Below are 17,052 nucleotides of genomic sequence, written 5' to 3'. Positions count from 1 at the left end.
ACGGTCACCCTTGCTTGACAAGGAGCCCTTGTTTCAACTTTAGGCCTAGCCTCGGCCTCTGGCTCACTGAAGAGCTCAGAGATGTCTCCAGCATCCCCAGTAGATTGGTTGGACCCTACTCTTTGCCTTTCTACCTCAGCAGCAGCTTCTTGGGGGCCATGGTTGATTTCGAAAGGAAAGAAATGAAGTTGATTGAAGGCGATTGAAGACAGCGAGCAAGAAAAGACTGAGAATGCAAGAGGGTCGAGAATTCTAGAAATTCAGATAGATGGGTTTGCTAGAAGTGACGGCCAATGAAATTTGAATGGAGGTTATTTAACGTGCAGTTAGTTAACGTTGGAGATCGTGGGTTAGTGCAAAGGTTTATTCGAAAACGGCTGAGTAAATGGCATGAGTCTCGAGTTAAAGTAAGTAGTTAATATTTAATCATTTTTAATGTCTTGGTTAACAGACTTAACAATGATTAAAGAGGGCACTATTTGGGTTAATATTTAACACTAGGATTTGTAGTAATGAAGGCTCAAAGGCGCCAAAGCAAATGAGGACTTGCCCGAGTCCAATCGATAGGCTCAAAGCAAATCGAAATCATTTCAGCCAAGGCATAAGCCACATGCCTATAATTGAAGTGATGGGCAACAAATAACACCTCACCAACCAGCCAAAAAGCATTTTTCAATGGCATGAATAAGTAAATAAGTGATCACTCACTGCCCTCCGAATGTTATTAACTAAAGCAAAGCCAAGACAGTCGGGCCAAATTGTCTATAAAAGTTTAGAGGGGAGGGACACCAGAGATAAGGACACTCAACCAACCAATCAAAAGGCATACAAACTCTGCTCTCAAGCCAGTTCGTACCCAGAAAGCTGAACTTTGTCCAGATCTAGTCCTTTTAGCTATAGTTCCCTAATAGAAAGCCATCTTTTGTCTAGTGTAAAAGCACTGCTACCTTCCTTTAGTGTTGTAGTATCGAATCCCTCAAGTAAAACCTATTTACTTTCCATCCCTCTTAGCACCCAAACCTATGTAAACACAAAGAGAAGTGGTTGCAAGAAGTTCAACCTTGCCTGACAAGGTTAAATCTTGCGCGAGTCTCTTTTGTCTGTACATATATTTAGTAGATTTGTCGTTTAATGTACTTTCCTTCATGTATCTAAGTCATTTTCATCTGTTTTCTACTTAAGAGTTTCATTTGCATTCGAACCTAGTCAAGTTATAAAGCCTGTTTTTATTAAAGTGAACTTTGATCGAGGAAGTGGTTGGAAGGGCCCTGGACCCCCTTCATTTTGGACATACAAAACTATGAATTAAAATTCCTTATTTACAAGGCAAGAAAAGAACTTAATGCAGACTTAACCCATCCTTTGATAAACAAGAAGTCTAAGTAACTTAGGGCGCAAGTAATCAACTTAAATCACGTTAATCCAACAATCTATTAAAGAAAGATAACAATGGCATGCTCAAATCTTTGTTAGTTTTGATTGTGAGCCTCAAGGCCTACACCAAAGGCCCCACAAAAGCACCTTTCAAACTAACTGTAGACTCATCTTGCAGAACACCCAGTAGCAAGAACTTGCCTGATAGGCAAGAACGTGCCATTTTGTCGGGGAGCTATGCGAGGGACCAGTTCTAGAATCCTACCCGAACACCCTCCATCCCCAAAAAATTCCCATCCACCTCAGCCTCCACAGCTACAATCCCACTTGCTTGGTATTGTTAGCCATGGTTGTCGACTTTCCCTTTGTTTTCCTTCCAAGGCTCCAACCCACTTGCCTGCTTGCCATGGTTTTCATCGGATTTTAAAAGCCCCCAGATCCCTCCCTCCCAGGCGCCATGAGTTCTCTCTGCAACTCCCATCTCCTCTGTCTACAAGCAAGCAATGCCAAACCCCATAAACCTAGACCTGTAAACGGGTCGGGTTTATTGAGCTTGGGTTGAATTCGACCCGACCCGTTAATTTAACGGATCACCCAAACCCAACCCGTTAAGCTAACGGATCACCCAAACCCAACCCGTTTAACTAATAAGTCGCCCGTTTCACCAATTTCACCCGTTAACAATTTTTTTTTTTAAAACATTTCATCCAAACCAAAAAAAGGTTGGTGCTTTCAGTTGTTTTCTTCTGCTACCTCAAAACCCAAGTCTCCCTTGCAACCGACTCCATCACCGCCAACCAATCTCTCTCCGGTGATCAAAGCATTGTCTCCGCCGGTGGGATTTTTCCTTACCCGGGCATTGAACTACAGCGTCAAGAATTGAATGACTAGGCTTGCTTTGGAGTCCCTCGAAGCAGATGTTAAAAGGCCAAACAACTTGGTTGACAAGTATAAAAACCGAGCACGTTTCTACTTGCTTGTCAAGTGTCGGCACATTGTCAAGGAGGTACAAGACGTTACCAGGTATATCGGAAGGTCTTTGGCTGCTCTGTCCGTTGCAAACACCGACGTCTTATTGTGGATATCTGATCAGGTGAATAGTATTATGGACTAACGGGATATTTCAGTCCTAATCAAACACTAACTGGGTTTTACGAGTTAGCCTCTCTCCACGCTTGTCACAATATCGCTTGTATAAAAAAACAAGACGTAGACAAAGTCTGGCGAGACTTCCAAGCCGCAGTAAAATGCATTAAAGCATGCCTTATTCTTCTCGTACGTTAATTTCACTACCCTATTCTTTTCAAAACTTGACCCACAATCTAGTTAGAGGCATACAAGCACAATATTACTATGCAAAACAAAAGCAAGGTATCCATACTCTTGTTCTTTTAACTGAGTTCTCAACTAAGGTTAAACGAACCGTTGCCCGCATATTATACATGCCCATATGGCAGCATTGTGACTACACGTCAATTAAACTCAAAAAATCTTATAGTACACAGAAGGAAAATTAATCAAGATTCGATCAAACTGTTTATATATGTCAGCTTCGGAATGAAAAGTAACAAACCTACCAACACATCACCTACGATAGCGGTGTCGTTTGAAGTTGAAGTATACGTGCAAAATTCCACGTTCAAATGTGCATTTGAACCCCTTTTTGTGTGAGTATTCCCATTCTTTGTTTACTATCCGGAACGCCTACAATCCAATTAGAAGAGTGACTAAGTAATTTCATCCTGAACAGGATCATAACCAACAAGATTCAATTACCAAATCAAGAACACTTACAATGTCCTCGTAGGGTGGCCCTGCATGGAACCTTATAATGCATGTCTCACTGCTGTTGCCATCCTTCTCTATCGTATAATGTGGGGCCTTCGTCTTGTCAACAAGGTCCGGATAGAAGATGTTGAACTTGTATCCTTGCACAATCTTTGGAGGAGGGTTATCATGATCATAGTGAGTCTGATTGTACTTGTTCCACTCGTATCCGGTGTGAACACGGTTGAAATATTTCGGCTTTCTAGGTCGGTACTTGTCATGCCACCAGTATACCTACATCCACATTTATTTCATCAAATTCTGCATAAAGATCTGAGAGATGTGCCCCACTACAATTTCAATTTTCCTTGAGCACAACTGCGGGAAAAAAAAAATGTGCAAAAGAAGAGAATGGACAAGATGAAGTACCTGTGAGTCAAGGTTCACTTCAGAACCCGTGCCAAGAACTGCATCTCCTTCAACCATTTCTCCCATGAATTTCATGGCCTTCATCTCAAAATTATCTTCTGGTGGAGCTGGCTTTGATGTCATAGCTTCTTGAATCCGCCTCTGTTGTTCTTCTAACACAGCTACACGCTTCCTTTCCTGTTGACATACCACAAGACTCGTGCGGTTACACCAATGCACTTGTACAAAGAAATCTTACCAGTATTAGGACCTGAATATTACCAGTATAGCCCTGTCCTCTTCAGGGTCGATTACTTCCTCATTTTCATCTCCATGCAACAGCTCTGGTGAAAATGACCCAGCCTCTTCCTCAGCCACATGAATCTCCTCCTCCATGGATTCTGGAGAAAATGCTTGAGCATCTACATACAAAAATGTATTAGCAACCCGTATTCGTAATAAAATCATAAACCCACAGGTCAAAAGTGTGCATACCTTTGACATCAGACTCACTCTCCTCCTCTTCAGGCTGTGAATCATGAACCCTATCCAAGTTCTTTTCACCATCCTCCCGTTTCTGAAGCCGTTGCAAATGCTTGTGCAACATTTTAGCATGGATTTCTTTCAAACAAGCCTGTATTGGATGGAATTAAATAATGAGTCCAAACACTATATCCTATATAAAGTTGAAAGACATTAAAGAATGTAAGGATAAAGTACCTTGGCCTTGAATATATGGAGGCGTGTGAGAACAGCCTCCCAATACTCAACAACCTTGGCTGTTCCAGAACGCATTTCTGACTCAATTTTGGACTGTAATTCCTCTAATTCCCTGAAGGTCTTTCCTTCCAAGAGGTTCTTGACATCTGCTTCAACGCTAGTATGCAAGCCTCTTTGTTCTGCAAGCAACTCAGCAGGAGGTTCCTCTCCACGAACCTTAGCTCGATCTATTGCATCTTTTTTCCGACCTTCAGCTAGCTCCCAATCACAAACCACTAAAAGTGCCTGTCAAATTGTATATTAGGATACAGTCCCAAAACAAATTTTGCTTTTAATATATAACTATTTAGGCACCATCTACATTAAATTACTAAATGTTTAGGCAATTAAATGAAGTCCAACTAATTATAACTATTGTTTGCAGCTGGCAAAGTTGCAACTTCACATGCCTTTGATTCTCTGATTAGCTCATTGGGTACAGCTAACTAACTCTAGACAACCCAAAGGACAAAAAAACATTGAATAAACAGAAAAATAACCAAATAAAGGAGCATCATTACTGCTATATTTGTTAAAGCCTCCAACCACATCGATAATACAAAATATTGAGGCAAGCAAACCATATCATAAAACAGGAGACACTAACTAATTAGCATAGCTTGATTAATCTGAAGCACTCGTATCAAGAGGTAAAGTATCCATAAGAAACTTTGTAAGAGGTAGAAATGTACTAAAAGGAAAAGAAAGAAAATAATACCTCCCAGTACTTCACATGTGTTTCTGTTGCCCTGTCCAAATCAAGGTGCATTTTGATGTCATCTCGAAGCTCTTCCATTTCCTTTACAGTCAATCCCTGCATTGTACATGTCAAATGCCAATGTGAATTATGATTCAAACAGTTCAATCCATGTCATTATTATGTTTATTAATGCACACAACACCAAATTACAACATTGAAACAGAAGACACTGGACATTAAATAGAGATAAACATTTGATTTGAAATGGCAAAGCTAATGCTTGTTTCATGTGATCAACTTTATAACATCTGTCTCGAGATGGAGAACTGAAAGAAAGTAATAATTTCCTAAATATTGAAAAAATAAAATAGAAATTGATGGTCCAGGCTACTATTGCAAGAATTAAGACTCTTGCTAATTGAGAACTCTAATTAAGAATCAAGTCGATCAACAATAACAGAAACCAAGCCCTTCCAGATCTAAAAGTCATGGAAAGAAACATTCATTAACTCTCTTTCTATCTCCACTCATTGCACAGGAAAGGTGCCTAATAATTTCCATACAAAATAGAAATGAGAAGCAAATAAATTGCTGTGAAGATTAAATAAATTTTTGTGAAAGTATGCACAAGTCTCCCAGGAATATTTACCATGAAGACCATATATGGCTCGTCTATCTCAATCTCAAAGTCATCTGAGCCATTCAGATGTTTAGACAGTACATCAATTGGCTTAATACGCCCTTCACGCAATCTGATCTCTGACCTGACTTTGCTTTGGTCGAAGTGGAACTGTACGTAGAACATGTTGATTATCAAATTGACAGGTAAAACAAAATCTCAACACGTTCATGTAAGCTAGAGCAGTGGAAAAGAAAAATGCAAGTTCAACGCAAAAATTGGCAAGAATAGGAATTTATTGATTGAATTCAGCACCACACCTCTTCTTCTTTTTTCTCCCAGTCTTGGAACTCAGCCCGAGCACGTTCTCTGGCTAGCAGTGCCTGCAGAAAGAAATCAACTTTACTTAACCGAAAAGCAATGCTAGACTGATTAGGAAAAGGAGAAACTATAGAACTAAAAGTCTCATTTCCAATGGGAAAATGCATTCAGATTTTACCCCAAGAGGTGTGTTTGGAAGTGTTTTTAAATGAATGAAGGCGCTTTTGATGAAAATGCTTTTGGAATACTTTTGGAGCCAATCCTTATTAAAAATGCAAGTGAATCCTGGAAAAGCATTTTGGAGTGTTACCTGCAAGAAGCACACTGGTGCTTCTTCCAAAATGCACCTCAAGTGCTTTCGCAACCCAAAAACACTTTCACCAAGAGCACTTTACGTCATTTTAAAAGCACTTCCAAACATGCCCAAGATCTTCAATGAAAAAATATAAGCCATACCAGGCAATAAACTTACCATTTCTTCCTCATGTTGTGCTTTCTCAAGTGCCCTTTCTTCCCTTCTTTTCTTGACCTTTTCAATCTCTGCCTGAAGGATGAGTTTGTAATAAATATATTAAAATTCTAAAGATGCAAACTGAACAACTGTAAATTACTGAGGCTAAAAATCCCATGTTTTAATCATAGAACTCATTTATTTTGCAATCCCAGGGCCGCAAGATGGCCTCTGAAGAGAAATTGGTCTTGTGATATATTAAATAGTTGTAACAAAACCTAAGTGGTATGTTTATCTTCCTATTTAGCTAACTTCTGCAGCACATCCTCCATGAAAAAACTTCTTTAGCACATGGGTTACTGGATAATTGGATGGTTTCTATACTCTTCTTGTTCTTCATCCTAGCTAAGCAGGAGCTCCATCAAAAAGTAATTTAGCAGGCTAGTAACTGGATGTAAATGGTTTCCTAGAGTCTTATTCTCTTGTCTCTGCAGTCAATAAAGTACAAATGTAGAGACAATGAAACAGAACCGCCAACCCACCTAACTTTCGTCATGGCCAAGGCACAGGATTAATCTATTTGGAATACAATACATAGTGCATGCGTGCAGTACACAGTTACCTAAGAGAGAGTAAACTTGAGAAAAAGAATGAGCGTTAGTCTCAGTGTAGGGTTTAGTTCCCTTTGTATTCCTAGCAATTTCAAATGCCTCTCTTGCCTATTAATTATCCTAAAAGGTTTATCGAGATATCAAAATGACTATGCACTAGTAAATTCCTTTTCTATCTGCATCCAATCCTAAGTGAGGACTCAGGATTATGTTCCGTTCTAACATAATAGAAAGAACTGTCAATTTGTGATACAATTTAGAAGTTTCCTTGGGACGTATCAGGAAGAATTGGAATGTAATAACAACGATCTACATAGATCCATTTATATGGATGCAGAAAAAGGCTCTCAGTCTCTATTTGTACAATGTCAACAAACTTCAGCAGCTAAGCTTGTTACTCCATGTAATCCATCTTGTAGTAACAACTAATGCTGATTCCAGTAACTTATAAGATAAAATCGAATTTTTTGGTCATGAATTTCAATCGAATTCTCCAGGGATCTTCCAGCAACAGAATAAAATTATTTCCAGACTCATGAACTTCTATACTGAGCATATTCTCTAACTTATGTATCTGACATTTTAACTGATTGGAACTAAAAGTCCAATAATATATAAACCCCTGTTTAAGACTAATAATTCCATAACCACAAGGAATAGAACACAACAATTAGAAAAGTAACAAAAGAGAAGTAATTTTGGGCTAGAATTATGTACCATTCTTTCTCTCTGTCTTTTTCTTTCAGCCTTAACTGAAAACTCGTCAAGCGGAACACCATGTGACACATCACGCTCAATCTTCTTTCGCCATACAAACCTGAAAATGGCACAGTGTAAAGTTACAAAAGAAAGAAAAAAAAAAAAAACTTACAATCCATTAAGCATATCCTAACAAAACATATGTATATGTCAGCCACCACATACCAGATAGATAGTTGAGCCAATGAGATATGCCAATAAGACTACGAAACTATAGCTGTACTAAAAAAAATATACAAATCTGAAATTTACTAAATACAACCAACTATAATGAGAATATAAAAAAAGGAGGAAAACACCCTGTAACATATGAATGGCCTATGCTTCTAGCAAAATGTAAACAGTTACGTTTCAGCATAAACGCTCTTCCTCATCCTTTGAGGTTAACGATATTCAACACTCATAATTGACCGTATTATAAATGAAAGCTTTCCACGATTGGTACGCATAAGCATTCAATAACCTATTGCTTCACAAAGCCAACTAATTTCGCAATAGCGTGTCCAAATGTGCTCTATAACCCAACATCGAATACCGAACCCAATGTAACCAACGAATAGAATCTAAAACCCACAAAAATTAATAAAAACTTACATCTCATTGAGATTGGAATCGCCAAAGGGATTCGAATCATTCGAGTAACCCGAAACCGTCTTTGATTTTATCTTCTTGGCTACTCGAGCTGCCTACTCAATCAAAACCAAGAGCAAAATACAGTCAATATCATAAAATTCACAAAAAATTGCAAAACGAAACCCTAAGAGACCAAATCGCAAACCTTCTTCTGTGCCTTCTTAGCCAAGTACTCAGCGATTTGCTCCTCCGTAACGTTCTTCGACGATCGCTTCGTCTTGCGGTCACGTTCCTCGCTCTCATCGCTGTCGTACGACTCGTCGTCGGAGTCCTTCCGACGGCTGCTCTTTCTGCGACTGATTCGTTCCTTGCGCTTCCTGGAGCTCCTCGCCGGGGAGGAGTCGTGGCTGTCGGAATCATCGGGCTCGGTATACGACGCGGAATCGGAGTCGTCGGATCTTCTTCTGCGGCGACTCTTGGAGGAAGACGACGGCGCCTCCTTTCTTCTGCTGCTGCGTCCGTGACTGCCCATATTTCGCGATTTTCCAGAGGTTTTTTTGGGTTTGTATCGAAACGAATGGATATACAAATTCAAATTGGAGTTAAGTCGGTCATATTTCGGGGGCCCAAACCCGGCCCATCTTTATTATTACATGCCTTCAACCAAAAAAGCGGGAAAGTTGGACACACGGGAAGCGTGACAAGCCCTTTTTATTTCAAAGGTCTTGCCGCTAAAATTTAAAACATTTTATACTATAAAAATTAGGATCACGCTAGTGATGTAGTAAATTCGATACGATCCATACTTTCATGGAAATTTCTAAAAATTCAGAAAAAATATATAGAAATAGGACGTGAAATCTAAACATAACCTCATATTGGAGAAACTTTTAAAAATTGACAGATATCGTTGATATTTTTGATACATCTATTAAATATATAAAAAAAAACTCTTATATTTCTATCAAACCAATATTTGTCAATCTCTAAAGTTCCATTTTAAATTTCCATCATGTCCATCAAAAGCAACTTGAGATTGATATCGATTCAATATATCCGTACAAATTTGCACATCAATATTTCCATCAATACCGATATTTTAAACATTGGATGCCGCACGGCATGATTTCATTCGGTTTATATCTTTGAAATGCACACTAAGCCAACATTATAGTTCGAATAAGATATGACCAGTAGAAGAAAAAAAACCTAAGTCGAACCAAACCACACTATGGCACCCCTAATTCCTATTTTATCAAAAGTTCAACGCTATGGTTAGAGTTGATGCAGGATTAGGCGAGACTTTACCTTAAAGATCAATGAAATACGACAAGCTTAGTTACACAAAAGATCCTTTTAAGACCTCTAACATTTTATTTGTGTTTCTCTACTTACCTTCGATATCACCTCAACAGCTTTCGAGTTGCTCGTTTAGTATGTAATTGACGGAAGAGGGTTACTAAACCATCATAACGTCAGGGTTTAACTTGGTTTTCGTCAATTGATGAGATTATGCAATAGAAAATTCAAATGAAAACGGAGAATTATGTTTGCCAAAATATTAAAAGAAGTTGAATCCGAAACCCCGAAATACTAAAGTTCCGAAAATTCATCGGTTCTATCAGTATTACTACAAGACCAGAGCGATGTATAGCAAAGAAGAACTTAATGTCTATGAAGGAAAGAAAAATACTCTGCTGTGAGAACAAAAACTAGTAAAAGAAAACATTGTGATGGGCCAAAGACAGAAGGTCATGAGCTAAGAAAAAGCGTCTAACCATCTCCGATTTTCAATTGACTGCAACCTCGGCAGAAAGATAACTTGGATGAATGTTCTCTTTGTTAGGTACCTTCGTCTTGGAGATCTGAAGCACCTGAACTGCTTCTTCCACTTTCGCAGTCAAAGACTCGGGTGACTCCAATAAATTCAGCAGCTCCGAGTTGTCCATTTCAACTAGCATCCCAGTTATCTTTGAAGCTAGGTCGGGCTGCACGTAAAAGCGGTGAGTAAATTTTAGTATCGGCCCTTAATAGCCTGTGTTTGGCTGATACCATATTTGAAAGTTTTTTAAAACGATAGAAACAGCATCAAGAAAATTAGGATATGTTCATTAACGTCTTGCAAATCAGAAAATGCAAAATCCTATTTGTTGTTTTCGTTTTGCAAAACAGTTTTAAAAAATCGTTATAAAAAACATTACCGAACGGGCCCTTTAGAAATTTTGATGGAGCATTAATACTGCTAGAGATGACAACTATATAAACTTCCACACCGGTATGCTTAAAAAGAAATTAAACATCAATGTGGTGAAAGCATCACCTTTTGTTTATGTACGAGTGGGTAGAGCTGTTCGCCAAGTATCTGTTTCTGCTGCTCAGGAGAAGCAGCAGCAAGCATGCTACTCAGCATCTCTGGTTGAACCCCAACTCCAACAGAATTGGAAGCAGCAGACGAGACTCCTTTATTCATGTCGCGTTGACGCTCATTAGCAACATACTTAGCCTGCCCCATCCGCTGCAATGAATGTCATTTAGAGAATTAGAATTTCATGAGTAACGGACACATCAGGCATACTTAAAAGCCGGGGAAACAAACATTCATCTCAGTCCTAAATAACTTGTTGGTTTTTATTCCTTATTAATTTTTTAATGAAACCCAACAGTAATCAATATCAGTACTCGCTTAATAGGTTCGTTAAGCACTGAAAGGTATAAGTTGTGCGGGTTATATACAAGGTCGTAATACACACAACGATGACAAAAACCTGAAGTAAGAGAAAACATGCCTGCTGATTGTTTGAATCTTTTGCAGTGTATGGCAACTGAGTGGGCTGTTGTAAATGTGGTATATATGCGCCTCCCTGTGGGATCATATGCCCGTTCATTCTGCCCCTGTATTGCCTATGTTGTCTTGGAGCATTTGGCATCTGGAAATGGAAGATTTTTGAGTTAGCACAAGCACGATTGCTATATTAATTCTCTGCTTTTTTTAAAAAAAATCCAATTATTCACATAATTGCGTAAAAAAAAGGCATAAAAATATGCATGCAGATGACTGCATGAGCTAAGATAATTAGGCACAGGAAGAATAGTACTCACTACGGGAACCTGTGGTGGTTGATAGGCTGGTCCGGACGTAGGTACAAAGCCATTGGGTATCCATCCTGGCCTCAAACCCAAAGGTTGATACATCAGTCCCGGTCGAGGAGGCACTTGTGGAACAACCCCAGAGGGTGCTTGGTAGTAGAAAGGAGGGTATCCACCAGGGATGCAAGTTGTGGAAGGACCCACAAATCCTGCCATACGCTGTGCATACTGAAGCTGCAGCTGTGCGTGTCTTTCCTCTTTTAGTTGAGCAATAGCTACATACAATGGCTTCTGACGAAACATGTATCCTGTGAGATATCAGTGGCAGCATGATTAGCAGCTCGAAGAAAACACGAAATACAAAGGCTAACACTTAGCTTAAAATTCTTACCGTGAAATAAAGACCATAAATTGAAACACATTTAAAAATGTACGCATTAATTATAGAGCAGCAGATATTATATGATTAAGGAAGAGAAACATAGAATACGTGTGTTAGTTCCTTATAAATAATCGTAAATAAAACCGGTTAATATCAAAACTGAGGGATATTACCATACAAAGATTTCTTAGCTTTAAAAGCAACAAATGCATGTAATCAACTTCTTACCATGAAAAGTATTCACAGCTTTATTGCCCTCCTCAGGGGTAGAAAAGCAAACAAACCCAAACCCCTTGCTTATTCCTTTGTCGTCTCGCATAATCTTTGCAGAAGTAATCGTTCCACACTGACTAAAGTGTTCTACCAGTTCTTCATCACTGACATCATCGTCAATGTTCTTCACATACACATTTGATCCCTGCATATAATACAAAGAAATAGAAAGATCAGATGCTACTATAATGCCCCGTTGATTTGCGGAAATGCATTGGTGGGAAATCGATCCCCATGTCATTCCCCTGTTTGTGATGTTGAGAAAGTAAACCATGGGATATCACTTTTTTTTTCCTTTCCCATGATGACGCGGTGTAATTAATCTCCCATACAAAACATGGGAAAGCAAAAAATTTCGATATGCAAGCCCCATTTTTTGTAAACCTAATGGAGCCAAGAGATCTTGGGAGAGCAATGGGAAATCAAACTACCTTGAACTTCAACATTTGCTCCTTTCGTTTTTCCTCAAACAGCCGACGCAAAATATGCTTGCGCTCTGCCTTTTTCTGAGCCCTTGCTACATACAGAACCTTGGAGCCTAGTCAAAATAAACCGCCAGACCAAATATTAATGGTCTGTATATAGAATTCTATATTCCCAATAAAATTTTAATGCCATAAAAAATGCATAATTTACCAAGTTGTGATCCATTCATTCCTTCCATTGCTCGTCTAGCATCATCTGGGTTCGCGAAGTTCACAAAACCAAAACCTCTAGAGTTCCCATGGTCATCCTTTGCAATCGCGAAGCTAACAGTTTTCCCAAATTCAGAGAACTTCTCTTCCACAAGCTCTTCCTTGAGAGTTGGATCCAAATTATTCATATACAAATTTGTATATTTAACATCAGGATTGGGAAAAACCCGATCGCTCTTTCTAACAAATTTCGCAACATACCTGTGACACGAGTTGTAATTATTGTATGATTAACGTCAGAGACAAGAAGGAAAATGTAATTCCATCAAGAAAAATTCATGAGCAAAGCATCATTCAACAAAACAGGAAACAACTAAAAAAAAACCTGCACATACAGCTGCTTATTTCTGACAGTGGTGCCATTTAGCTTCTCAATAGCGGCAATCGCAGATTCCTCAGACTCAAACTGAACAAAGCCATAACCTTTACTCTTCCCATCTTCAAACATGGCCAATTTGCAAGACAAAGTACGTCCGAACTTCTTAAACATTTCTTCAAGCTCTACACTATTAATCGATTCGCTCAAATTCTACAACAGAAAACCAAAATAGTATTACCATATCAGCATTTCTCCATGACTTAGGTCTAAAGCAACGAGACATACCTTGACAAACACATTCCCAATTCCACTTTTCCTTGCGTCGGGATCACGATGTGACCACATGACCCTTATCACTCTTCCATGCAGCATTGAATGGTTCATCACCTCCATAGCTCGAATTGCTATTTAAACGAAAACCAAACGCAATTAGAATAAGATTATGACCATATACACAACAATTTAACATTTGTGTATGTTCCCGCGGGCAGGTGCATGGGAGGAGCTGTCCCTCTTTACAAGCCAAACAGATCAATCGAGAAATCGCACACATTGGAACAATCAAACAGATCAAAATCGTAATTCCTCCCTGTTCTATTTCACAATGTTTATGGATATCTAAATTCCAATAATAATAACACAAGAATCTCAATACAAAACATATACTAAAAAAATTAAATAAATAAAAAGTTAAAAAAACTCAACTCAATTTTTATGAAAATTTATCGTATATTTCCAGTCAGGAAAAAAAAAATCAAATTACTGCAAACAGATTAGTCGCATGCACTTTCTCAGTAACCAAACAGAACAAATAACCAAAATTCAATTACTTAACAAAAACCAATAATTAATTAAATTAATTAATACGAGGAAAATCAACCTTCTTCAGGCGTGGTGAAGTTGACGTAGCCGTAGCGGAGAGAACGGTTGGTGGCGGTGGCGGTGTCCCTGCCGAGCCGTACGGACGTGACACCTTTGAAGCCTTTGAAGGCCTCCTCCAGCTGAGCTTCAGTCATGTACGGATGGAGGTCTCCGACGTAAAGCGACCCCGCCGGCACACCCCCTGCCGTCGGCCCACCCCCCACCACCGTCTGAGAATTGTTAACGGCCATGATCGCACACAGATAATTAAAAAAATAAACTAAAAAATAAAATAAACAAATGCCCGGCGTTTCTCTTCGGTTCTTTGACGGTTCCTTGAATCTACAGTAATTGCACCACCAACTGTTAGAGAGAGAGTGGTTTTGATGAGTGAGAAAGTAAGATTTCCCTTTTTTTGGGTTTTTTGGATTTTTTCTGGAGAATTTTGGAGAGTTCAGAGATAAGGACTCACCCTCTGAAGATGAAAGGTGTTTTTATGTATGTGTATGTATATATTTTATTTGCATGGAGGTTGTTGGGGTTCTTTTTCACAAGGATTCGTTCCCATAACGGAGTGTGGACGCGCGTATCGGCGCGTTTTAGTACGCGCCGTGAAGGAATATGGCTTTTCGTGTGCGATTCGGTTTTTTTTTTTTTTTTTTTTTTTTTTTGTTTACATTCATATATTTTTACACTAAGGAAGCATGGAGTTCGGCTAAACAACATAATAGTCAACCTAATTTGATATCGAATTCATCATCCATGAGATTCAAACATGAGACCTCTCACTTCTAAATGAAAAAGTCTACCACCAGACTGTAGTACTAAATGTGATTCGGTTTTGCCACGTCATCCATCGTCAGTTGCACTTAGCAGTTCTAGTTGTGCAACTAAAAAAGGTCCCCTGCGTGTGGGCGAGTTGTTGGTTTTGTTTGGAAATTTACACAATTTAACACATGTTTAGAGTAAGAAATTTAAAATTACTAAAGAATTTTAAAATGATGAGATTTTATTTTCTAGAATTTATGAATTTTCTTGTTTAGTTAACAAAAAATAAAAAAAATGGAACTGTATACGAAATTTATTATTTTTAAACTCTCAATCATAGAAATTGGAAAATGATACATATTTACATGAAATTTAAACTTGGAAATTGGAAGTCTCAAATTCCAAGTTTCTTTCCACGTAGAAATTCTAAATTTATACATTTATGAATCCAAACAAGGGAATTGATGCATATCAATTTATAAATTCCAACTTTAATTCAAATTTCAAGTTTATTTCTCTCATCCAAACATAGTAAAGGAAATTTGCACGAGTGTAAGAAACTTTAATGTTTTTGGTTATAAAGGTTTTAAGGAATGTTATTGATTTTCCAAATAATCCGTCATTATTAATTTGCGTAATTAAATTTATTGATGTTGGATAATGTATGAACAAGTAAGAGTTGTTGATGATTGATACGAGAGCATGATATATTGATATACACTAATGTAAAAGCGCGTGAATTACGTTACTGTAATTGGGTACTATACTTTCACACACTTATCAAAGTGTAAGAGTGGAGTGGGAATGTCACTTCTCAAATTTAAGACGGTAATTTTTGTTTTAACTCATCTAGTCAGAAAAAATGCTTTATAAAGTTAAGATTTCATAAATTGTAAAGGAATTAACACTTTACATTACAGACATTATCTATAAGGTAGTGTTGTCCAACTATTCATTCTTTACTTCTCACATATTCCTCTCAATTTTCGATCATCGGATCAAATGAATTTAAAAGATCAATGAGAAAAAATTAACAAGAGTTTGTAAAATGTAAAACCGTACATAATTAAAATTAAAAATAAAATGGGACCAAGACAAGAAGAGCATGAAAATAGGTCACACATGTGGAATGGGAATGCCACATGTAAAAGAGAGAGTGGTAAGTGGGGTAAGTAAGTGGGGCCCAAGAGCGTAAGACTACTTCAACGTTCACACAACCATTTCTTCACAGGGATTATCGGCATTTTTCATATCCAGGATTTTAACCCAAGCAACGCCCTCTTTCACACTCGTAGTCCTTTTTACTCACTTATTTTCCTACCTGTTTTAAATTTTTTATTTTGCCTATAAATTATTAGTATCAAATTCTTTAGTCAAACGTGTCATTTATAAATAATAAAAAATATTTTTATATCGTAATATTAAGTAATTATTGAATGATAAATTAAATAAAAAGAATATCATTAGAGTCATTCAGCATTACGGTGTGGTAGTATTCCTCTTCATTTGAAAGTGAGAGGTCTTAGGTTCGAATCTCGTGAATGGTGAATTCGATACCAAATTAAGCTACCCATTGTGTGGCTGCCAAACTTCCTCTTTCCTTAGTGTAAAAATATCGATGTACTCAAAAAAAGTATACCATTAGGATATTTTTCATTAGTTAGTAGTAGTACAAGGAGTACAATTGCATTTAGGACAAAAATTTAGAAAACTTTAACGAAAAGCTCCCGATACTGTTCACTTTAATGAAAAACCAAACTTTTACACCAAAAAGGCAATCTTGGTGCTATTCACTTTATTCTTTATTTTGTCATTTTATTTAAAACTCAAAGTTTTCAAGTCATTTTCATTAGTTTTCCTAAAAATTTATTGCAGTAGCACGAAATGGTACAATTGCATTTAGAACACGTATTTGTATTTCTTGTTGGTATCTCTCTCTCCTGACATAACAAGTCCTAATATCAAATAAATCTCTTTACTCTCCCTGCTACATAAAGAGCAAGTGGATGAGCTTGTTATATGAAAGTTCCTTTCGACATTTAGACCAGGTATGGTACGAAAGACATAAGGGAGATATGTGGTCAAGCATATACGGAAGTTGTCACGTCAACACGAGTAGTACGGCTAGTGTCGAATGCAGAGAGGTTTAGGGGAGCATTAATAATAAGAGATGCAAAATCATGTAAATGTTGCAGTCCTATTAAATTAGGAGTGTGATTGTGTAAATCCTAACATATCTAGGATATCCTTCTGGGATTCTACCATATCTCTTAGACTAGATATTATTCTATTAGAGTTGTAATCCTATTAGGATAAGGAATTAAC

General features: G+C 37.9%; 2 protein-coding genes across 2 annotated transcripts; both read right to left on the bottom strand.

Moving 5' to 3' along the window:
- Positions 1–2,728: 2,728 nt before the first annotated feature.
- Positions 2,729–8,889, bottom strand: LOC103964435 (cactin). The gene is made up of 13 exons (XM_009377370.2): positions 8,548–8,889; positions 8,364–8,455; positions 7,728–7,827; positions 6,421–6,492; positions 5,948–6,010; positions 5,658–5,798; positions 5,027–5,122; positions 4,270–4,554; positions 4,045–4,183; positions 3,832–3,971; positions 3,571–3,747; positions 3,169–3,435; positions 2,729–3,078 (listed from the first exon to the last, which is right to left on the bottom strand). The coding sequence occupies exons 1-13, from the start codon at positions 8,872–8,874 to the stop codon at positions 2,959–2,961; spliced, it is 2,019 nt and encodes a 672-aa protein (XP_009375645.2). The 5' UTR covers positions 8,875–8,889; the 3' UTR covers positions 2,729–2,958.
- A 3,115-nt stretch (positions 8,890–12,004) lies between these two features.
- Positions 12,005–14,897, bottom strand: LOC103964432 (polyadenylate-binding protein 7-like). Its single transcript, XM_009377366.3, has 6 exons — positions 13,979–14,897; positions 13,384–13,502; positions 13,115–13,308; positions 12,721–12,980; positions 12,516–12,622; positions 12,005–12,229 (listed from the first exon to the last, which is right to left on the bottom strand). Exons 1-6 carry the CDS (start codon positions 14,208–14,210, stop codon positions 12,005–12,007), a joined length of 1,137 nt encoding a protein of 378 aa, XP_009375641.2. The 5' UTR covers positions 14,211–14,897.
- Positions 14,898–17,052: the final 2,155 nt, after the last annotated feature.

This window comes from the organism of the source record quoted next, unplaced genomic scaffold (assembly GCF_019419815.1).
Source record: "Pyrus x bretschneideri cultivar Hongxiangsu unplaced genomic scaffold, Pyrus_bretschneideri_v1 Contig30, whole genome shotgun sequence".
In the NCBI taxonomy this organism is placed as follows: Eukaryota; Viridiplantae; Streptophyta; class Magnoliopsida; order Rosales; family Rosaceae; genus Pyrus; species Pyrus x bretschneideri.
Note: the sequence above shows the minus strand (reverse complement) of the source record. Positions and strands in the feature narration are given on the sequence as shown.